Here is a 22,159-nt window from a genome sequence, read left to right as displayed (position 1 = left end):
TACACTGGCTCCCTGTGTCTTTCACAATCGATTTTTAAGTCCTCTTACTTGTTTATAAAGCTCTCAATGGGTTAGGGCCAAGCAACATCACAGACTCCCTATTGCTTTATGTTCCTTCACAAGCCTTTAGATCTTCTACTGCGGGCTTGCTTGATACCCATTAGCCTATCCAAAAGAAAACTGGAGATGCAGCTTTCTTCAATTATGCTCCCAAATTATGGAGCACCTTACCTAAAGACATTAGAGAGGCAGGCTCAGTTGAAAGCTTTAAACGACAACTAAAAACATATCTTTTTAACCTAACCTTTCTATTGCATGATTTTTGCACCATATCCCATCATCTTTAGGACACTTCATTCAATTTTAAGGCATTTTCATTCTTTTTCATTATTGATTATGTCTTTTACTTAAGAATTTTAGCTGTTTCCTTTTTAAGCTATTCTTGTCCTCTTTTAATGGAATTTTCTTGTTTGCCTCCTTTTATTCTATGCATGTCTATTCCTGTTTAATGTTAATCTCTTTTGTTTTATCTCTTTAATGTGAAGCACTTTGAGCTACATTTTGTATGAAAGGTGGTATACAAATAAAGTTATTATTGTTAATATTATTACATTTGATATACAGCAACATAATGTACATGTAATGCATATTTTCTTGCACACCATAGTGGACACAGGAAGTGATATTTATCTCCTACATGCAATGTCCATTATTCATGAAAATGTATAGCCATGCCAGGGAACCTGCAGTAAATATATTGCTGCATTAATGATTCATTTGTGAAACATAATATTTTACCCATTCACACAGTGTCCAGTAATCCTGAAAACTCAGAGCTGTTTCAGCTGACCTCCAGTAGCAATACTACGGCTGCCGCACCCGCCAACACGAGTGAGGTGCGAGGGCTTGTTAATCGCTGTTTGCAGCTTTAATTATATATATTTTTTAATACTTTAATTTTTTATTGTGTTTTCAGCTCTGGACACAACATGAACACACATAACACTGAACAAATACAACAAAAACAGTTCTAGGTTCAGCTCAAACATATATACATTATCTTTATAGTTACTCCATTCTAAAAAGACTGTAAATGTGGCAGATATCCACTTGATATGACTAACTCGGACTGCTGAGACCTCATATAAGCTTCAGCTCAACTTTTAAATGCATTTTTTCACAAAATGATTATGTGGACACTGTGGATTTTGGCCCCCATCACTTACATTGAAAGCGCATTTGAAGGGGATTTTTTAATAGCCAGTATGAACAGGAGGAATGATTACAACAAGGAAAACCTCTTTTAGTGTTCATTGGGAACCTGACTGTTGTTTTAAAGACATATTTGAAAAATTGTGAACCTATCCTGCATCCTAACTGCAAATTTGTAAAGGAGTTTCACCACTAAAGTGCAATATCAACAAAGATAGGCCTTATATTACTATCTACAAACTACAAATGATCACCAACAAGCTGAGAATAGAAAATGTTGGGGATGGGTAGTATTACTCCAGAGTAGGATCATGGTCTTGCCCTGGAGCAAAATGAGTTCCTGGGTCCCTATTAAGCCTTTGTACAATGTGTACAGTTTTTCGATGCTCTCCCTGGTTAGTAATCCAGCCTTGCATAGGAATGGTGGTTCATACATACACAATGCACAGAGGGTGGTTGGTGGGGATTAATTGGGGCCCTGCAGCAATTTCCATTAGGGCCCTCCAAACAGTTCAGTTACTTATTGGCTTTAAGATCAAGTCGCATTATATTTAATTTATAATCAATTGGACTGAAAATTGATCAAAATGAACAAATGGTCCTTTTACTAAGTGCTGTCAATACAACTGCGCCTCACAGCATGCTTCAAGAAAATAAATCTTACACTGCAAGCCAAAGCATAATTGAGTTGACGTTACAAGAAGAAGATTTACACTACAGGTGCCTTGTACAGAATCTCTCATGAACTAGTGAGAAATTGATGGTGCTCAGTTTTGCAGGCAGGCCTCTTCATCTCAAGCAGCAGCTTTCTGTCTGTTGTGTTTGGCAAACCATTCGGCGCTTTTATCTTCCGCCATAGCCTGAAAACAAGTATAAAAGCATGAAAAGCACAGGTACAGTGAAAATCAAAAACATGTTGCATATTTAATGTAGAAAGTAAAATGTTGGAGCAACACCAACCTTATCAAGCAATTCATTTCCTCTGGGATCCACCATGGACAGCTGCCTGAATGCTTCATCTCCCACAAAGCAAATCTCATGGCTGTCCTAAAACAAATATTATACAGTTAAAATCTTGAACTGAGACTCAATGATTGCAGCATTATTTAGGTAAGACACTTACTGGGTCAGCCAAAATAACCACTTCTACTCTAGCTTTGCCAGGAGTGTCCAAGCTGACTAATGGTGTGAGAATTTTCTGATTTTCCTTTTTCATCAAGGCTTCGAGGTCAGGCAGCTGAGAAATGTAACAAAATATTGATGATGACAATTAAAATAACAATGATCATGTTTCTCCACTATTAATAAACACAGGGTTATGTCCATGAAATAATACTTTACTTGCTCCCTTGGGCATGAAAATGCTATTCTCCCAAATGCTGTTCCATGATCTACGGTCCCACTGATATCGTGAAGCTCCAGCTTACACTGAAAGAGATTAAAAAAAAATTAAAAAAAAGATCACATGCAGATAAAAACACATTCTTTATGCATTAACACAGAACATAAAATACACAAACATAAATCCTCTTTATCTAATCTAGCAAATTTTGAAAACAGAGAAAGATGATATTTTTTTCTTTTACTCACTTGAGTGTCTCCAAATCCCATCAGCACTGTTTTCTTGTCCTCATTCTTTTCCACCACCTTCATTCCCAAGAGTGCAGTCCAATAGTGGGTTGATCTCTGGAGGTCTGATACTCCGAGACAAACCTTCTGCACAGGGTCTGGGAACAAATAATCACAGGTTACAGGCCATGTGCTGTACTTGTTTCAGTCTGTCCTGCTTAGTGCAAAATAAATATAAGATGTGTTCTTGTTGTCTTTTTTTCATTTAATATAATTTGTTTTTTTTGATTAATCAATTATGCATTACTAAATAAGATGTTAAACATCCATCAAGTTCTTAGAGCCCAAAGTGATCTGTGTCAGAAATGCTTATTTGGTCTGACCAGGAGTCAAAAAAATAAAATAAAATTACTTATTTCAAAATGTTTTTTTCAAAAGTTTTTCCTTGCTGCTCTCGCCAAGTGCTTGCTCATGGGGGAATGTTGGGTCTCTCTGTAAATTAAAGAGTACGATCTGGACCTGCTCTATGTGAAAAGTGCCCTAAGATAACATCTGTTGTGTTCTGGCACTATATAAATAAAATTTAAAAATAAAAATAAAATGGACTTGACTCAAGCACTGGATAATCCACATAGACAACTGTGTATACAGGAAAAAGACGACAGAAATGAGACTTGTATCACTCACCATTGGGAGGCTGCTCTTCGTCCACCAGGTAGAAGGGATACCCTCCTGGAGCCTGTGTCAGGTACAGAGCTTCTCCTACCTCAGTGAGAGGCCATCCCAGACGTTTAGCATTGCTGACAGCTTGGCTTGACTGCAGAGTGAGCCCCTGAAGTCAACACAGAGATGACAATTGACTTATTCAAGCCTCCTGTATCCCTGTATAACAGTATGTAACAGCATATATACAGTATGTCGTTGTCCTCTGTAGAATTCCCAAATGAACTCTGACCTACCAAGAAGTCATTGCCGAGTTGATACTCTCCAACCCCATAATTGTATGTCAACTCAGCTACAAAATGATCATCTTCTGGCCCAAAGCCAACCATTGTCTTGCTCCATTTTCCATCGTAGGGCCTGTATGGATACAGGATGAAGGCAGAGTTAGCATTAGGATGTTAATAGCAGTATAACTCGGTGTTAGACTAGAGTTCAAAGTTCAGCTATTATGAGATGTTTCATACCTACCCATTACACGTAGCTTTGCAACCTTCCTCAAACTCTTCATGGCGTAAAACCTATAATGCAGAAAATAACAATTAAATATGAGAACACGTTTATTAAAACAGTCAAGTTTGTTTCACAAACATGACAGAAGAGGAATTAGTCCAGGTTGTGCAACACACTGCGGCTGATATTAGCAACATCATCATAACAAAATTTAATTAGCGGCTTCAGTCGCGTCTGGTCATTAAATGAAGCTCCGGGATCAAAGCACCTTCATTCCCAGCACATCTCGGTAAAATGTGGCTGTTTTGTTCCTGTCACCAACTTTGAAGACAAAGTGCAGAGCTCGCCTCAAAGCCATGTTGTTCGATGGATATTGTGATGTCTGTGCAGGGCGCGATTAAGCTTCCTGGTGATCGATTTCTCTCTGGTCGATTGGTGAAAAGTAAACACAGAAATAGTGGACACAAGCTTTCGTTAACTACATAAAGCTTTGTTGTTTATATTAAGTGCAAGCGTAATGACTTTACGTGAGAGTAAAATGTTGTCTCTATCATTTTAAATGATCGTCGCTCATAGTTACGTCCATTAGTGGTATCATCCATCGTCTCGCATTCTCCCGCGAGACAAAACTGTCAACTTCTTGATGAAACATTTAAAATAAACTATCAATAGTATATTTAAGATTGATTGGCTAAAACTTTGTGTAGTTCATAATGAATCTCCTTGTTTTTTTCCCCCAACTCTGTGTTTGATCAGTGCAGTGGATTAAAGTTTTATTTTCTGGTAAATTACCTGTTAAACCTGCCAACTTCCATAAACAAGCCCTTGACACATGAGAGATTGCTTTCAAGCACAACTTCTCCCTAGACAAGTGTGTCTTATGGAACAATCAACATGTTGTATACAAAAAATAAGACCATATTTTTTAAGGACCGGTTTTACCAAGGTATTGTGTTTATTTCTGAACTTTTAAATGAAACAGGTGACATAGCTTCCTATGAAAAGTTTATCCAACAGAGAGGATTAGACATATCTTGCTCCCATCATTGCAGATGTTTCCTAACATTAGCAGGAATGTTGAAACTGAATTTAACAGATCTTTTCCCTCAATAAAGTTAAAGAAATTCATATCAATATTTTACACAGATACTATTCATTCACAATTTTAGACCCGATGTTTCCCCTTTATATTCCTTCTGCAAAAAGAAAGTTGAGTCCTTTTGTCAGTTATTTTATACCTGTACTCATTCAAATAACTTTTGGATTCAAATGTCCTTATTATTCTGGGAGACTCATAAGGTCATTATTACAGAAAGTATGGTCTTATTTTTGAATGTAAAGTCTAACAAGAGTGAAGTTGATAACTTGATAAAACTGCTGTGTCTTTTGAGCAAACATCATATTCACAAAGCCAGATTTTCAATGAGCTCAGAGAAACTTTCAACTTTCAGCAAATAAATGTGAGAACAGCCTTCTAGTGTCGAACTCTGCACATAAATCATTCTGCATAGAGAAGCTCAAACATTAAACTGGAGGAATAAGAAGCAAAACATATTTTTGAGTGGAGGGGCACTTTAAATTGGTTTGCAATATTTCTTATTCACTTTTTAAAGTTACATTTATTTATTTTTCACTTTAAATTTTTGTATTATGTTTATTTTACATCATACAATTTTATTTCTGCTCGTGTTTTTGTCATCAGTTTATTTTACCCCCCCCCCCCCCCCCAATACTCCCCGTACTGTTTGTAAAGTTAAAAAAAAAGTTTGCTAATATTTTCTTGGCGATACAGTCCCACACATTGTATGAGTTATAAACATAATCCTAGAAACTAAAATAATTTTGGATGCGTGAATGTAGTTTAAGCTACTATCTACTGCTCCACAGTCCAGTCCAGTAGGTGGCGGTAATGCTAGTTTGCCAACCGCCATTAAAACTCAAAGAAGAAGAACTGGAGGCAATATTTTTTTCTAGGATGGCGAAGTCAGGACCGCGCCTCTAATTGGCTAATTGGTTTACCCTGATATTCTTACCCTAACCCTGACCAATCTCACTCCTCATGTCTAAACCTAACCAACCCAACCAACGAAGACAACAAGTACTAGCCAACCAGACGCAGAGTAGGGCGGGTCATGACTTCGCCATCCTAGGAAAAAAAAGGCGAACTGGTGGTGGCGCTATGTAGGATAATTTGCGTTAGAAACAGCATTATGTTAGACCAGCGAAGAAGAAACGGGGCAAAATGGCAGCTACCTACACAAGAAGCGTGATAAATTTCCTCTCATTAGAGCGAAATGCTCTCTTATCAAGAGGAAACGGGTTTCTTGTGGAGTCAAAAAGGTATGTGCGTGGACTGAGAAGGAGACCTGTTAGAGTGTTACTTCCCGAAAACGAGACAGGTGAAGTCCTGAAGCAGTCTGAGCCAGCAGTGCAAAACATGAAGAGGCAAAAGGAGGCGAAAGTCACTGTAACCTCAGCGCAGCATCCCGGAGAAAGTGACCTTGTGAGGGCGAGGACCGGCGTGCAGTCACCTATGAAGTATGCTCATGTAGCTGCTACAAAGGATCAGATTGATGGGCTCCGCTTCGAGAGGGCTTTCCCCGGAGATAAAAGACTGGCGTGAGTGTCACAGTGTGTTGAGTTATCAGGTTATAGTGAACGTGTAAAGAAAAAAACACTGTAATTTAGTCAATTTCAGGTTGATCGTGATATATCATACATTAACCTTCCTGTCACTGCTAAATACTGACACTGACCCCAATGTTCCCAATATTTTGATCAAATCTCCCACTAACAGTGTGATGCATCCCTTATAGGATATGTTCTCAATTTTTCAAGACTGGCTTAAAACAAAAGTGATGGGCCCAAATGAACATTGACACACATTGCCATAATCATTCCTCCTGTTCATACTGGCCATTAGAAGATCCTTTCATAATGTACTTACAATGTAAGTGATGGGGGACAAAATCCACAGTCCTCCTTCTGTGCAAAAATGTATTTTAAAGTTTATCTGAAGATAATATGAAACTTCAGCTGTCCAAATTAGTCAAATCAAGCAGATATGTTTCAACGTTACAGTCTTTTTTGTGCCAAAGCCCCTCTTTTTGTTACTATACTTCCACCGCAGCTCAACAGGGAAACACAAAGAAGGAATTTTATGCTAAAAAGACTGTAAATGTGTCAGATATTGACTTGAAGTGACTAACTCAGACTGCTGAAGCCTTATATGAGCTTCAGATTAACTTTTAAATGCATTTTTTCACAAAATGACTGTGTGGACACATTGTGGATTTTGGCCCCCATCACTTACTTTGAAAACACATTTGAAGAGGATCTTTTAATAGCCAGCATGAACAGGAGGAATGAAAACCTCTTTAGTGTTCATATGGGCACTTGGCTGTTGTTTTATGACAGACTGACAGAAAAGTTGTGAACCTATCGTTTCATATAATTCATACAGTTTTTCCATTCATATTCTATATTTATGTGTTTGTAGTTTGTAACACAGTAAAGCAGATGCACCTTTTTGTAGATTTTTTGTTTTCATTGCTTGAAATTTACACTTCATTATGGGGACAGTGCACGTTTTCTCTCAAGGTGAACAGATTGATGGTGGCTCTGCCAAACCGACCCCATATCTGTTCCACTACATCAGGGTGCAGTATCCACTCTCTTGCCAGTGGAAAACCCCTGGAGAGAAGGTCTGCCTGCTGTTCAGTATTTCCAGGATGTGTGTCGCCCTGAGAGACAGCAGGTGAATGTGGCTCCATGAGAGTAAGCTGTGAGACAGAGAGGAGGGGAAGAGAGCACATCCCACCATGTTTGTTTGTGTGCAATTACACATGTATTGTTGCTGTGTACTACAACATACTGTCCTGAAAGCAGACCCATACTGTAAAATTGCCTTAGTGACAGCTACACAGCATAGAGCTCCAGCAGATTGATATGCTATGACCTCTCCTCATCTGTCCATGTCCCATTCACATGCGTGTTCCTGCAAAGGCCTCTTCAGCCCCATTTGGATGCATTCGTGGTGACCGCAATGCATGAGAGAACCCAGCTGAGAGGGGCTCCCTCACTCAAACATGCTGGATCTCTCCATGGGAGCAGAGCCCTAATGCACGATGGTGTGACCTACATCTTCTCCTCTCTCCGATTAAAAGGAGAACATTTGTCTGGCCTGCACCCAGCGCTGGAATTTTCACATCATCAGCAAGCCCAGAGGCACCACTGGAATCATAGAGGCCACCAGTCCCAGCAGGCGCTGGCACTGATGGAGATGCACAATGTGATGTGGCTGGAACAGAGGCCGACATCGGTTGAGAGCGGTCAGCCGGGGGATGATGACCGGGCTCGGTTGTCTGTAGAATCCAAATCCAGACCGAGAAAACAAATTTTCTGGGTGGGAGTGAGACAGCTCTTTTTCTGTTTTATGACAGATCCCAGAGACTGTGGGTGAGTCACCAGCTGTATCTCTGTAATATTGGCATGTGAAAATAGGTCCACCGTCATGAACCAGTTCCCCAGTCAAACCGACTGCATTACCTGGTGTAATGTCAGCATTTTGAACTTGAGCTTTCTCAGGTATTTGTATAAGTAATGGCCGTAAAATCCAAACTGAGCTTTGTTCATAGGGACCCTGCTTGGAGCCTGTTTCTCCAGCAGAGAGTGGATTTCCTCTCTTAATACTGGGGCGCAGGATGGTTACAATGCTTCTGAATAGTGGAGGACGCTCCCTGAATTGGAGACTTAGCTGTGAACTACATTTCCCATGTTCCAATTCGATGCTCGTCATTCCTGCCAAGAGGTTTCTCTTGCAGCTAGTCTGCTGAGCATTCACAGCCTCTGCTGGTGGACAGAACTCGGTGAACAGCAGCGACAGCGGTACTTTAGGGGATGCCCAGGACCGTGTGAGCTTGTACACAGTCAGAGAAAACAGGCAATTTATGTCTCACTGCTGCAAGCTTCTGTGGGAGAAAATAATTTCCTGCAAGCCGAGTTAGCTGTTGGCGAGGAGGCAGAGTCGGCCATGGCACTGAGCTGGGCTAAACACGGCAAAGCAGCCAGTTAGAAAACTAAATAACCGCTGTGTGAAGAGCCTTGGTAGCGACACCTTAGGCAAAGAGCTAGATGACCTCCAAGCAGGCAATTAAATCACTAGCAAGGGTCCTAAGAGAGTCAGGTTATGCGAGGTGAAGTGCAAAAAGATTGAGGAGCAGAGACTGTGCAGGGTGTTTTGTAGCCCCAGAGGAAGGCAGGACTTCTCCTCATTGGCCTTTTCAGGTGTTTTGAAAAAGGTTCCTCAGGTTGGTCTCATGAGGATGGAATCCCCATACTGATGTGTTGCACCGAGTGTGCCAAGCGAAAAGGAACTTACCCTCGTTTAAGTTGTTTTTGTTAAAACTGAGGTAAAAAGGAGTTGGTTCAACTTCATTTTGGAGGCTGGAAACTGTGGTTGTGTTAAATTGTGCTGTGAGTTTCGTTTGTTTTGGTCCACCCTCATAGATATATGAAGCGTGGATACAATTTAGAGGCACTTTTTCACTACAACACAAAATATTTTAACAGTACTACAGCTGTGATGGCATGGATTTTTTCTTACCATTGTGAAAAGCAACATGTCCCCGTGGTTTGGCAGTTCATCGACCCCTCCCCCTGTCATATATGGTCTACCGTATATGACAGTTGTGGTTGATATTTAAAAAAAAAAAAAGCAGTAATAACAGTAATGAGCAGTAGGCATCACATTACCACGGTAATGGTAATGTGGTTATTTATCGTCACAGCTCTAAACAGTCTCATAAACTACAGCCTCAAAAATGATCATAAACTTGAAATAACACCTCTAAATCAGTTTATACTGAAAGTGATTACAACCCTTGTGAAGGTTGGCTTTATTGCAGGGCTATTGTATAACACTGTGTTACTTTTTGTACTATCTAATAAACAACAAAAATACATGTACCTAATAAACTGGCAACTGAGTGTATGTACTACATGTATATTTATTTTGCTATTTATGCTGAACATCTTTTCAAATGACCTAGAAGTCATTTGTTTAGACCGTAATGTTTTTTCTCAGTCAACAGTTTTAGTTACTCCTTTATGATAATATAGGCCAGATTAACTTTCTATAATTCACAATATTTCCAAAATAATGATAATTTTATGCGCTGACAGTTGACACTGCCTGTTATCCACCTCTGCCTCCCCTCTACTCTCGCCTGTCCTGCAGGAGGGTAGTGAGTGTTGCCCGTTCCAGGACGTTTCGGGAGCATCAGGGTAAAATCCTTCTGGAGGGCAGGCGTCTGATCTGTGATGCCCTGAACGCTGGCGCCATCCCACAGATGGTGTTCTTCAGTACTGTGGATCGGCTCCGAGAGCTCCCCTTAGACAAGCTGAAAAGGGCCACTTTAGTCAAAGTCAAATTTGAGGACATCAAGATCTGGTCTGACCTTGTGGCCCCACAAGGAGTGATAGGTAAGGGGTCACGTGGTTTGTTTGTGGTTCATTATGAAGTACAGATACTCTGTTTTGTTGTTGACTTCTACCTTTGCTTCTGCAGCCATCTTTTCTCGCCCGGACCCATCACGGCTGAACTTTGTAAACACAAGTCATTCAGTGCCAATGTCCCTGATATGCGACAACATCCGTGACCCTGGCAACCTTGGGACTATACTGCGATGTGCTGCTGCTGCTGGGTGCCAGAATGTCCTGCTCACCAAAGGTATGCTCATGTAATCAATTAAAAGTGTGAATTCCATCTCTAGAGAATGGCCCTACCTCTTTGCTTGTCATTTTTCAAACCTCTTTATTTGTCACCAACAGGTTGTGTTGATGCTTGGGAGCCTAAAGTACTGCGTGGAGCAATGGGTGCTCATTTCCGTCTTCCTGTTTATCCCAGTTTGAGCTGGGATGATATCGAAAATCACCTCCCAAAACCTGTGACTGTTCATGTGGCTGACAACAGCTGTGACGAAAGTAGAGAAACTGGGGACGTACAAGTTAATGCTTCTCACAAACCCTCCAAAGCAGGAGACTATGGCTGGATCAGCGCAAAGAATAATCGAAACAACATGCGCTATGAGGAATACGATCTGGACTCTGACACCGATTGTGAAGATGAAGGACTTTCACTCCCCAGAGTGGACTCCAAGCTGTACCATGAAAGCTGGGCTCAGAGTCCCACTGCTCTTGTGATAGGTGGTGAGACACATGGTCTCAGTCTAGAAGCAGTCCAGCTGGCAGAGAAAACTGCCGGTCAAAGGTTGTTTATTCCCATCGTTCCTGATGTGGACAGCTTGAATTCAGCCATGGCTGCCAGTATCCTTTTGTTTGAGGGCAGGAAACAACTGTTAAAGCTAATTCAGACATCTGGAAGGAAATGGAAATCTAAAGCTGAGCGGCAGTTTTCATGATGTTCCCTCTAAATATAAGTATTGTGTAAGATTTCCTGTGTCCATTTATTCTTACTACCAAAGACTGAACAGAATAATTTAAATGTCCAATGTACGTCCTGTTCTGCAAATATTAAAACACTGAATTTCAATCAGGGATTTGTGATGTGTTTGAATTCATGCAGTGAATAATTTATGCTTTGTGTGTATTTTTTATGGCTGCAACTAAAAATTATTTTCATTATTGATTAATCTGCTGATTCTCTTGAATAATCATTTTGTCTATAAAATGTCAGAAAAGAGATGGAATTTACTAGAGCCCAAGGTAGCATCTTAAAATTCCTTGTTTTATTTGACCATCAACCCAAAACCAAAAGCTTTTAAGTGACAACGAAAAAAACAGCAAATCTTGATATTTTAGAAGCTGGAACAAGGAAATATTTGGTATTTTTGCTTAAAAAAATAACTCAGATGATTTATCAAAATTGTTGCTGGTTCATTCTGTCAGTCCACAACTTGATTTTCTTCTGCCTGTGTAGACTTGAATGTCTTTGAAAAAATGTCAGATGCATACAAGACCCACTGAGGTCAAAAACGTTTCCATCCCACTGGCAGTTTGCACTTAAAGTGAGTCAATCTGCATACCGTCTCCCATAATAAATGCAGGATTTGCATTGAGTTTCTTTGAGCCTCTAAACTGTAAGTCTTCTAACAAAGGAGCTGGCGAGTCATTGCATTGTGTGCATTTTACATATCAGAGAGCTAACTTTATTCATAGAACTTAAAAGGAACAGAAGTTTTTGCTTGCCAGTGAATTTTTAATGGGTGTGAAGTCATGACTGAGGATACAACCCGGGAGTAACAGAATATAGGGATTTATACATTCAACACTTTTCAAATGCCATTTTTTTGTGCCTTCAGAAATAACCTGGCCTTTTTCATTAGGGGACCTTCACAGAAAATCCCCATAATGACTTTGAGATGAGAACCACCGTTAACAACTGGCTAGAGATGACTTTCACTCACACCATAAACACACAAGACACAGGGGCTTCAAAACATCAGTCATTGGTCTGTTACAAGCAATTATAATGTGTTCTTTACTGTATGTGCACCTGTCTTACTGTTGTTGTTTTTTTTTTTTTTTTAAACATGGCCATAAAGGCTTACGGCTACATCCAACTGAGTGTGTGTACATGTGAAATGCTGCAATCATTTTATTCTTTCTCATCACTGTTCAGAAACCAAAAGTAATAAGGAATAGCTGAATAAGTAGGTCCATTGGGTAATTCTCTGGTTTTCTCTAGAATTCAGAAATGCTATTGAGTGAAAAAAAAAAAATACAAATACTTTTCTTGAGGCCAAAACAAACAACAGAATCTCCATATATATTACTGTAGGGACTATAGTCAATGCAAGGCACCACAGGAGAAAGAGAGGACATGTTTAAAAAAATGTTAAAATGTCAGTAAAAAGTGAGACATCTCTCTAACAGTCTGACAGAGTCAGGGGGGAGAGTGGGAGAGATAGGAGGCTGGGAAGGGTGAGGGGCGTAGGGTTTGATGATGGAGTGAGTCCCATATAGTATGTCCACTTTATATTTGGACTTCCTCTTTAAATGGGCTCTGGTTTGAGCTTTTCAGCCAGGAAGTCGTTGACAAATTGCTCCACTACGGTTGGCGTGATCTCCTCTACGTCGCGGACATACTTGGCGCGGGCTGACATGTCCAGGATAGTGAGCAGAGGCGCTGCTTCTGGGAGGTTAGTGTAGTCCCGCAGGGAGTCACTCATGTCATCCTGTGGTCAAAGAAAAAAGGAGTCATTAGGTGTAATATCACAATGGAACATTCCTCACATGGCATTTGAATTAACTTCAAACATGCAAGTCTACCACTGGAAGCCTTCCAGGAGAAAAGTCACTCTAAATTACGTGTTTCTCTGCTGATCATCAGTTCAGAATTGCTTTTGGAGAAGAAAACTACTTTAAAACTTACTTTAACACATTAAGATAACCACATACAGTAAAATTCAGCACTAACTGGCACAATCTTCATTAATGTGCACTTCTTGAAAGAGAATGTGAAACTCTCTTCTCCCATCTTTCTTCAGGCAGCCTGCCCAGAGAGACCAGACAGTTGGTGCTTAGTCACTCATCCTGCTGTGTGCAAAGACAGGGGTCTATGCATCAGAGCATTTGAACAGTGTGTGTGGGCAGGAGACAGAGCAGTGCACAAACTTGTGAAAGAATAGGTTCAAAATAGATTACTGCTGGGTTTGGTGGGTACTTCAGTTTTATCCATTTGCGGACATTGTGAGAGGGCTTCACCCATGTTCTGCCAGAGGCTTGATATCACCCTTCACCCTTTAACATGTCAGGATTACAACCCCTGTAGCCATAGGTAACAGAAATTAATTCATACCAGGCAGGCAGGCAGGCAGGCAGGCAGGCAGCAACTTTCAAACAAGCTTCAAAAGGATCATTAATTAGTGAGACTAAATAAGAAATTACACTGTTTCGCAATTCAGCTTCAGTTCCAGGCAGGCTTGAATCTGGAGTTGGCATTCCTACCTTGACAGAGATCCATTATTCCAGTCATATCTTCTCTGAGTCAAATGGATTTCATGCGCTATGTTTTGTAAGGTCAAACAGTTCACTTATTAAATGGGATTTAAATGGGATACTCCTCTACCGCTACTATCATTTGAGACATTCTCCGCTCCTCATGACAGCATGACCTGGTTTCCCCTCCGCTAAGCTCGCTGGCTCAGAGGGAGAGTTGCGAAGATTAAAGATCAGTATCATATGGAAAAGATTATGTTGAAAATGCAGAACTAACAAGAAAGGGCCAGAGGGTGGCACTAAAACAAAGAGTTGGGCTTCATAGCAGGAGAGCCTCTGATGTTAATAGTTAGATACTGATTCATATGTCAAAACAAAGTCAAAGAGAGAGCGACTTTGGATGGATTTCCTGCAACATATTCTCACACTCAAGCCTCGCTGTTGTGTTCTCCCTTTTATCACAAAATCCACAGCTATTCTTGCTAAATGGATGAAACCACACAATCAGCTCTCAAGACTTCTCATTGAATAGCTTGGCTGTACTGCTACCTAAAAAGGATAAGTATGCCAAGATGAAGTCTGTGACCTCTACTTTGCAAAACTGCTAACAGATGGAATAGATGAGTTGCACTGTGGTATTTTGTTGTAGGGAGCTAACTTCCTCTGAACGGAGCCCATTTTATTACACTGCAAATCACTATGCATTGACCACTTAATACTCACAGATGTAAACTGTCACTATGGACAATGCTGTTATGAGAGAAATACTGCTTTATTCTCCTACTACAAATAAAATCTCTCCCTTGCTTCCCTCTCTTGCAGCCGTACGATACGTAGATCACAGATCATCTGGACACACGGTGTAAAGAAACCACACAGAGAGAAATTCCGAAATCTGTCATCGTGGCCTTTCCAGCCTCTACGATATGAGGAGATATAATCTCTGCTTTGGCCTTCGCCTCCGTAGGAAGTCATGCATCTTCTTTTGTGTGGCTTGTGTAAACTGAGGTGCAGCCATTCCAGAGGACCCCCCCCCCCCCCCCCCTCCGCCTCCCTTCCCCACCCCGCAGCTTGGCTCAGAACAAAAAAAAGACAAAGGGCCTCTTTGCTATAGCCTGCACTCTCTGCTGTGATAAGGCTCAGCGTGTGTTTACTGTGTGCAACCTGCTGGGCCATGTCAGGCTTATTCTGATTATTGATGCACTGTGGCATTTCACAGACGATGACCGTGTGATAAGACCTGAACTGATAATGATAACAAAGCTCCCCACTGGTCTCGGATGCGGGGCCGCGTCCATCAAACTGACCGGCTTTGATATCTTGAGGAATGAAATTTTGAATATTATCTTTGAATGTACTATATTAAAGAGAAAACAGTAGAGGGGTGACAGGATATGAGGGGAGAGAGATGGGGAACGCCGAGTAATGAAGGTACCCAGCCCGACTCGAACCAGGGACCTCGGTGCCTTAAAACCCAAAGCTGCCCTTTTTATTCCCTATAGCACATCAGTCTATAGTGCTATAGGACATACTGAAAATTAAAGCATCATTGCCTAGTGTTCACAAGTATGTGATAAATACTCAGCAGATTTAACCTCATTAACTATGTTAGAACAGAGGTGTCCACTAGTTGTCCCTCTCTCCCTTTCTTGTGGTTTTGCTGTAATCAGGAAGACCTATGGAGTCTCCAAATGTCCTTGGAAATCCGCCTAGACCTTATCATGAAAAAGAAAACAAAAAACAAAAAACAAACACTAAAACAGTCATACTGTGTTCTTCAAATTCGAGGCAGGTATTCACAGGTATTTAGTTTACAGTCTCATACTGCCCTCAACTTTTACAGACAAAAACACAGGCAGTTATTTAGACAACAAAGGAGACACTTTGACTGACTCTTTGGGAGGCTTCCTTTCCGGCAAGACCTTATTACTGCATATAGTCACTGTGGTTCAGGAGCTGCAACCATTTTATTTTGAGTGTGTTGTTTTAGTTTTTGCTCCAAAATAGGGATAGAGTGGAAGAGATTATACAACTAAAGAACATCTCTCAAGCTACATGAAATACAAAACTTTTTGGCCAAGATAAAAATAAACTGATGATGGCAGGATTTTTTTTATGTTATTCTAAAAGAAAATGAGCAGCACCACTCATGACCTACATACTGGTATACATATTTATATATTTCGCCATCATGGGATAGGAATGTTACTGGTTTTTCCAGATATTTCTTCATAAATATAAGTATTGAACAAATAGAAATTTTGATCTAATGATGGTGCTGGCTAAAAAGTTAAAGGATTCTGAGGGGAACATGGATGTCTGAACCAAATTCCATGGAAATGCATCAAATCATTGTCGACATTTCCCTCAAATCCACAAATGTCAACTTCATGGTGGCGCTAGAGGAAAAGTCAGCAGATCACCAAAGTCATTAGGATTCATTCAGGAGTGGACAGACTGACTGACAGAGCCGATAGAGCCAGTGTGGCTAAAAATAAATAGATAAAGGCATGATTTGTATATGTAAGCCTACATAAAAAAGTACATAAGCTGTAGTGATTAGGCCAGCTTATTTTCACTGCATTTTTTGTAGCTAATACAAGAAACAAGAAACTTTCAATGTGTTTAGAATTAAATAACTGCTCATGAGGCAGCCCTGGAGTGTATAATGCAAACCATTGTAATCCAGAGTCAAAGCAATAATTCTGTTTAGGACACACACACACAAAAATCAAACACGGGGAAACAAAGCCTTGTAGAGCATAATCACAGACGACTGCTTCCCACAAAAATCTGTTCAAGTCTTATGTGACTGGATAATACTGCTAGTGTTCATTTTGTATGCAACAGCCGGTACACAGCAGAATGAAAGAACAAAAGATCTTTCGTTCTGCATTTATAAATTAGTAAACTGCTCCCTATAGTTTTTTTTCAGTAGGGTAAGAAGATCCTGTGTCATTAGGCAAAGCCTGGGCTCCCCCTGAGAGACTGCCAACATACTGCTGTCTCATGGACACAGAAAACCCAGCAGCTGGCCTGGCAAGGAGCGTGCGACTACCAGGGCTAACCCAGGCCAAGGTGCAGGAGTCTGAGCCCAGAGCCTGGAAGCGCTGGTCTCTGAACGACAGCATACAGCGCCCAAGACAGGAAGTGATATCTTGACCATGAACCCAAGCTGGAAATGAAACCTGGTGATTTCATAGCCGGTTGAGCTTGAGCCAGGAAATTAAACCTGCGCTACATGGATGTAAAAATATCTGGCTTAGCGTATGTGCCACAAGGGAAACAAAGCAAACCTAGACTGCAGCTTAAGCACAGGACACTTCTGAGCTCCAGTGCAACAATGCTGCTTTGTGTTAGGTCAAATAAATATTGGCAAGCGCACAATGAACAATATGAAAAAAGTATCATGTCAACTCTCGTCTTTCTGTAGACTTAAAGCTGTTCTGTGTACACATGTCAATGACATTTCAAGGCTGACATCAGGGTGGAGCAGCCTTGGATAGACACACACAGGGTTAGACAGTTAACACATGTGCATGCCCCATGGTCTGAAACCTGAGCCTGCCCTTGGTGTATGACACGAGAAACCAGTGCTGTCCTCCTGGACTACTGGGCATAGAGAACTGGGAGGAAAGGGGAAGCTGGAGGGCAGAGAGCAGGGGAACTGACGAGAGGCAGCTAATCTGGTAATTATGTCTGCTGCTGCTGCTAACTCCAACAGTCCTGGAAAGGTCGAGACAGAACAACATGAGATAACATGAGTTATGAAAACTGCACGGTTCGTCCCACGCAGGAGAGATATGGGAGGAGATAAAGTAGGAGATGGATGGATGATTTGGAGGCAGTGTAGGGGAGCAGAGCAAATCTGCTGACATGCTCTGGTTCAACCCATCATGGTAGAGGCACCTAGTTGAATCCTGGGTCATAGATAGGAGCCTCTTGAACTGTTGCAGGTTCAAGAGGCTCAAAAAGGGGCCTCTAATGCTGTCATTTCAACAATTGCAGAGGTGTTGGTTGCAGATATATTACTATAGGTGTAGGCTGATAAGTAGGAAATTACAATACAGAACTGCATAAGATATGCTGGAGGTTGCTGATTTCTTGCTTTTCTTCATTTTGTGTGGATTATCTTCAACATCTGTAGTCAGTGCATCTCTGTATATCACTACTCATTATGTTAAACCTGATATGATCAATATTTTCATAAGACAAATGACCAAAGGCCTATGTGTAATGTAAAAGGGGTCGCTCATAGTGATAAATCCACAGAGAATTATCACATGACTCTGGAGATCCCCTCAGCTCTATGGAGCTTTTATAGCATCTTTCAGCTCATTGTTTTGGTTTTATGACCTGCAGCTTTAATGTCTCAAAGGGTCATTTTCAGTTAGCGACTAGTTGGTGAACATATAGTGAAGCATTGAACAGCTAAAGAGTCCGATATTTTTCTCAGAAGTTGTTAGAAACCAAAAACAGAGCTAAAAGAAGAGTGAATATTGGCCTTTCTTTTGCTAGGTGGACAGAAACATGACTCCAAATGCTCATGTTGCATATCTTTGTTACAGTTCTTAAAAAAAAAAAAAGGAATGCTTAGCAGACATGATTGGTATGCTACATGTTCATATAAAATAATTCATGTCAGTGTATAAATTGTCAGCCTGATGTCAGTCTAGCAAGCTTTTTAAAGTCTAAGATATTAATATCTGTATGTGATGACTGAAGCACATTGCTGAGCACAGCACACTCACAGATGAGTTACAGTATGTTACACAAAAATACACCCCAACTTGAGCTATGCAAGTTTGTGTGAAATGGCATTTTACTCTCTCTTAAGTGGCTTTGAGTGGCTTATCTCACCTCTCCAGCCACAAAGAACAGCAGCGGCGTCTCCTCTTCCTTGGCTTTGTACTTGGCCATGAGCTTCTCTGCTATTGGTTGAATCAGCTCCTTGGCTGGCTCCAACTCGCCCTCCTCCTCGGCGTCTGAACAAACCAAGTAAGAGACACAGAGAGATGTTAAAAGTATGAAAAGGCAGAAAAAAATGGAGGGGGTGAAATAAATGCCAAGAAGCCACCTGGAAGAGGGAAAATGCACAGATGAGTGAAACAGGAGGCAAGGAAGGAGTGATGACTGGTAGACAGATGAGTGAAGAGATGAAAGTAACTGTACAGATGGTCTCAGACTTGATTTACAATCCGGTCTGACCTTAAGAGACACAAGGGTGGTCTCAAATTTTGATGGTCATCTCTGTACACTTTACTTTTTTCCTGTTTTGTTATGTCCAACTTTGACATTTAGTTCCTGCCAGTCTTCACAATAGCCATGGCAAAATGTCCTGCATTCAGGTCAAAGTGGTTTTTGCAATGCCGTTCACAAACCTACTGCATGATTCTTCTTTGCACCTTCTGTATTACCATATAAATAGATAGATAAATACTAGAAACATTTTCCACAGACCTTTGGACCTTTCGACACTAGAGGAATTTTCCATAGAGTCTGACATTCAATATGCTTTACATAAATGCCACTTCATTCACGCACACAGAGCTCCAAGCAGAGCCCCGTGTGGAGCTGTGCTGCATCATAAATGCCCGTCCACTCACCCACAAACAGTACGAGGCAGGGCCCCTCGTGGAGCTGCACGGCGTTGGACTCGCTGAGCTCGAGCACGGGCCGGGGGTGCCAGGGAAAGAGCCGGCACTCCGGGTCATTCAGCACCTCCACGCGGCCCTGTCGCGTGATCATATGACCCTCTGTGTCCAGCAGAATCAGCGTGGGAATACCTGGGGAAGGAAGAAAGAAGATGTGTGAGAGAAAGACAAAAAGAGGAGGGGAGGAAATGGGCAAGAACACGGGAGGTGGTTTGGTCATTTCCTTCCAATTATTGCTTCATGACGCAGGCTGTTCCCTCTCCCACTGAGATTTTTTTTTGTTGTGTGGATGTTTTAGACATTTTCTAACCAGTGTTTGCCCTTCTGGTGACTTCTACTTCTCTCCAGCTGTGTCTGCTTCACTCCTCATGTGCCCTCTATTCAGGAGGGATTTGTTTGACCCTTCTCATTGGCTTTCACCATCCTTGTGATAATGATCTTCTTGCCTTATTAACAGCTTTATCAGAAACAGACACCAACCAGGAGCACAGATAATGCATGAGTCAGTGTGTTCTTGTCTGCGCATGTGGACTGAAGGCAACAGAGGTGGGGGCCGTCATGAACTGCAGAGGTTTGAGTGCAGGAGGGGGGCAGTGTTGACTCGTCCTCTGCGCATTCCTCGCATTCTTTGCAGGAGAGGCCATGAGCCAGCTCTTGCTAACTTCATCCACAGTCCTCTGCACACACACAGAGGAGGGAATCAGGGGAGAGAGAGAGAGGGAGGCACAGAGGGAGAGGCACAGCACTTCCGCAGTGAATGAGACAATAAACTTGATAACCAGCCCACATTCCTCAGGCTGCAGGGCAATCTGTGTTGCTGTTTCACTGCCCAGCACAGAGAGCTGGCAGCCATTGTGCCACTGTTTCAGTACGTGACATAACTAGGCTAGGCAGATTGAAAAAAAAAACAAAAACAAAAACCCTTTCTTCCTTTGAGCTAGAACATCTGAAGCAACATTACAATATAAGGAGGATGCAGCTGTATAATACCTTGTATTCCATAAAGTCTGTTGAGTCGTGATCGCCGAGCCTCATCTGAATATGGCACCGCCAACCACGGCATCTCGCTGAAGTACTGCTTAAAGGACTCCTCTGACCTACAGTGGGTAGAGAGGACCAAACAGCAACACAACAGATGTTGATTCAGTGGTGTCTATTGACAGCTGAATGGAGGAAACAGATTATTTGTGTCCTTGACAGACAGAGACAGATGTGCGTGTCAATAAATATAATCTGGTCTATGTTCTGGCACAGTGAATCTTACCTGTCAGCGCTGACAAACACGATCTCAAATTTCTGACCCGACTCTTTGACAGTACGATATGATTCCACCAAGACCCGGGTCAAACTGCGGCATGGCGGGCACTAAGAGAAAGAAAGTGCAAAAAAAGAAAATGTAAAGGGAAGTGAATGAGTGAAGATACAGCACACATAATGACACATACTTTCTCACCAAACGCCTTTTAACAAAATGCTTCTTTCATATATAGCACAGACCTCTTAAAACACTAATCCTGCTGTCATACTCTATCTTGAGAAAGTATTTGTTTTTCTGTGTGTGTGTTTAGAGAGCCCACACTCCAATCAGGCAGGGTGCGTGGTGGTATGGCTGGCATTAAGATGACATCAGAGTGCCATGGCAGCGAGAAGGAAAACAGAGCAGTCTAACTTCCAACCGCGCTCTCATGCTCACTAAATTCTCTCTGTCAGCATTTTCAAACTATTTACTGTGCTTTCCCAGTAGTGAATATATAGTAAAACGCAAATACAAGATTATTTACAGAAAGTTTTTAAACCACCTGGTAGAAGTTTGCCTTTAGAAACTCCTATCTGGTAAGAGTGAGATTGTGAAAACTCTGTCCTTTGTGTTTTAGAGATAGATATAATTTGGTATTTTGGTATTCATGATCATATTGGCTTGTATATTTCCCTTTCCTGGTTTGAAAGGCTGCAGTTAAGCAACACAAGTTAAATAACAATAAATACTGCTAAAATTATCTTTGTTGCAAAATATCTAATAGAAGCACCAGTAGTCATCTATAAAAAAATGGCACTTGGTCACATATGTTGATTTTAATATTGTTATGATGTTAACAGATTATTAAACCTGAAATAACTGCTTTTTTTGGCCACTTGGGGGCAGCAACACTGACATACAAGGCTGTGTTCAGACCAAATCCGGCAATGCTTTAAAAAACAGCAGCCCTCCCATTCATTTGAATGGGGGCAGTGCGTTAATGGGGTGGGACTACATACAGCTCAGTGAAAAACCGCAGCGGCTGACCAACAAAGAAGTTGAACCAGGCTCAACTTTTGCTGGACTGCAACGTGATGTCACCCGCCAAGGCGCTACACTGGCCAATCACATAAGCGGGCAATCAGACCAAAGGCGCTGACGGAAAGAAGAACCTTGTTTACCATGTAGCATTGTATTACTCTGCTGTTTACCGAGGACCTGTGTAGATGGAAGAGAGACCCATCACTGCTGTGATGAGCTGTACAAACCTACAATGAGGGAGTACAAAGACGTAAATTGCCATGCACTCGCTTGGTGTTGTATTGTGTTGCAAGTTGAAATTTCTGGTTAGTAT

At 41.4% G+C, this 22,159-nt stretch overlaps 3 protein-coding genes across 5 annotated transcripts in view; 1 reads left to right on the top strand and 2 right to left on the bottom strand.

Annotated features, from left to right (window-relative positions):
- Positions 1-1,294: 1,294 nt before the first annotated feature.
- On the bottom strand, positions 1,295-4,539 carry glod4 (glyoxalase domain containing 4). Of its 2 annotated transcripts, XM_042414222.1 has the most exons (10): positions 4,482-4,539; positions 4,223-4,376; positions 3,973-4,022; positions 3,741-3,861; positions 3,469-3,613; positions 2,803-2,939; positions 2,554-2,640; positions 2,336-2,449; positions 2,173-2,259; positions 1,295-2,072 (listed from the first exon to the last, which is right to left on the bottom strand). In XM_042414222.1, the coding sequence occupies exons 2-10, from the start codon at positions 4,310-4,312 to the stop codon at positions 2,007-2,009; spliced, it is 897 nt and encodes a 298-aa protein (XP_042270156.1). In that variant the 5' UTR covers positions 4,313-4,376; positions 4,482-4,539; the 3' UTR covers positions 1,295-2,006. The 2 variants fall into 2 exon arrangements, with proteins under 2 accessions (XP_042270156.1, XP_042270155.1); XM_042414221.1 differs by lacking the exon at positions 4,482-4,539 and having other exon boundaries at positions 4,223-4,414.
- A 1,622-nt stretch (positions 4,540-6,161) lies between these two features.
- On the top strand, positions 6,162-11,506 carry mrm3a (mitochondrial rRNA methyltransferase 3a). The gene is made up of 4 exons (XM_042413359.1): positions 6,162-6,573; positions 10,193-10,437; positions 10,523-10,684; positions 10,786-11,506. The coding sequence occupies exons 1-4, from the start codon at positions 6,197-6,199 to the stop codon at positions 11,373-11,375; spliced, it is 1,374 nt and encodes a 457-aa protein (XP_042269293.1). The 5' UTR covers positions 6,162-6,196; the 3' UTR covers positions 11,376-11,506.
- Positions 11,507-12,478: 972 nt separating this feature from the next.
- Positions 12,479-22,159, bottom strand: part of nxn (nucleoredoxin) — a 57,895-nt gene continuing 48,214 nt past the window's right edge. For both annotated transcript variants that reach the window (XM_042413360.1, XM_042413361.1), the window contains exons 4-8: positions 20,833-20,933; positions 20,559-20,665; positions 19,521-19,700; positions 18,775-18,899; positions 12,479-13,151 (exon numbers count right to left, since the gene is read on the bottom strand). In XM_042413360.1, the coding sequence (XP_042269294.1) occupies positions 12,969-13,151; positions 18,775-18,899; positions 19,521-19,700; positions 20,559-20,665; positions 20,833-20,933 (696 nt within the window). In that variant the 3' untranslated portion in view covers positions 12,479-12,968. The remainder of the gene's footprint in view (positions 13,152-18,774; positions 18,900-19,520; positions 19,701-20,558; positions 20,666-20,832; positions 20,934-22,159) is intronic.

Source organism: Thunnus maccoyii, chromosome 6 (assembly GCF_910596095.1).
Source record: "Thunnus maccoyii chromosome 6, fThuMac1.1, whole genome shotgun sequence".
In the NCBI taxonomy this organism is placed as follows: domain Eukaryota; kingdom Metazoa; phylum Chordata; class Actinopteri; order Scombriformes; family Scombridae; genus Thunnus; species Thunnus maccoyii.
Note: the sequence above shows the minus strand (reverse complement) of the source record. Positions and strands in the feature narration are given on the sequence as shown.

What these genes read in the sequence shown, in the direction of transcription:
- glod4 (XM_042414222.1), bottom strand. Translation starts at nt 4,312, where the DNA reads ATGGCTTTGAGGCGAGCTCTGCACTTTGTCTTCAAAGTTGGTGACAGG. An exon ending in CGAAGAGCAGCCTCCCAATG is followed by an intron (nt 2,940 to 3,468) that starts GTGAGTGATACA and finishes ATTTGTTCCCAG; the next exon opens with ACCCTGTGCAGAAGGTTTGT. An exon ending in TGGGATTTGGAGACACTCAA is followed by an intron (nt 2,641 to 2,802) that starts GTGAGTAAAAGA and finishes AATCTCTTTCAG; the next exon opens with TGTAAGCTGGAGCTTCACGA.
- mrm3a (XM_042413359.1), top strand. Translation starts at nt 6,197, where the DNA reads ATGGCAGCTACCTACACAAGAAGCGTGATAAATTTCCTCTCATTAGAG. An exon ending in GGCCCCACAAGGAGTGATAG is followed by an intron (nt 10,438 to 10,522) that starts GTAAGGGGTCAC and finishes TTGCTTCTGCAG; the next exon opens with CCATCTTTTCTCGCCCGGAC. An exon ending in GAATGTCCTGCTCACCAAAG is followed by an intron (nt 10,685 to 10,785) that starts GTATGCTCATGT and finishes TGTCACCAACAG; the next exon opens with GTTGTGTTGATGCTTGGGAG.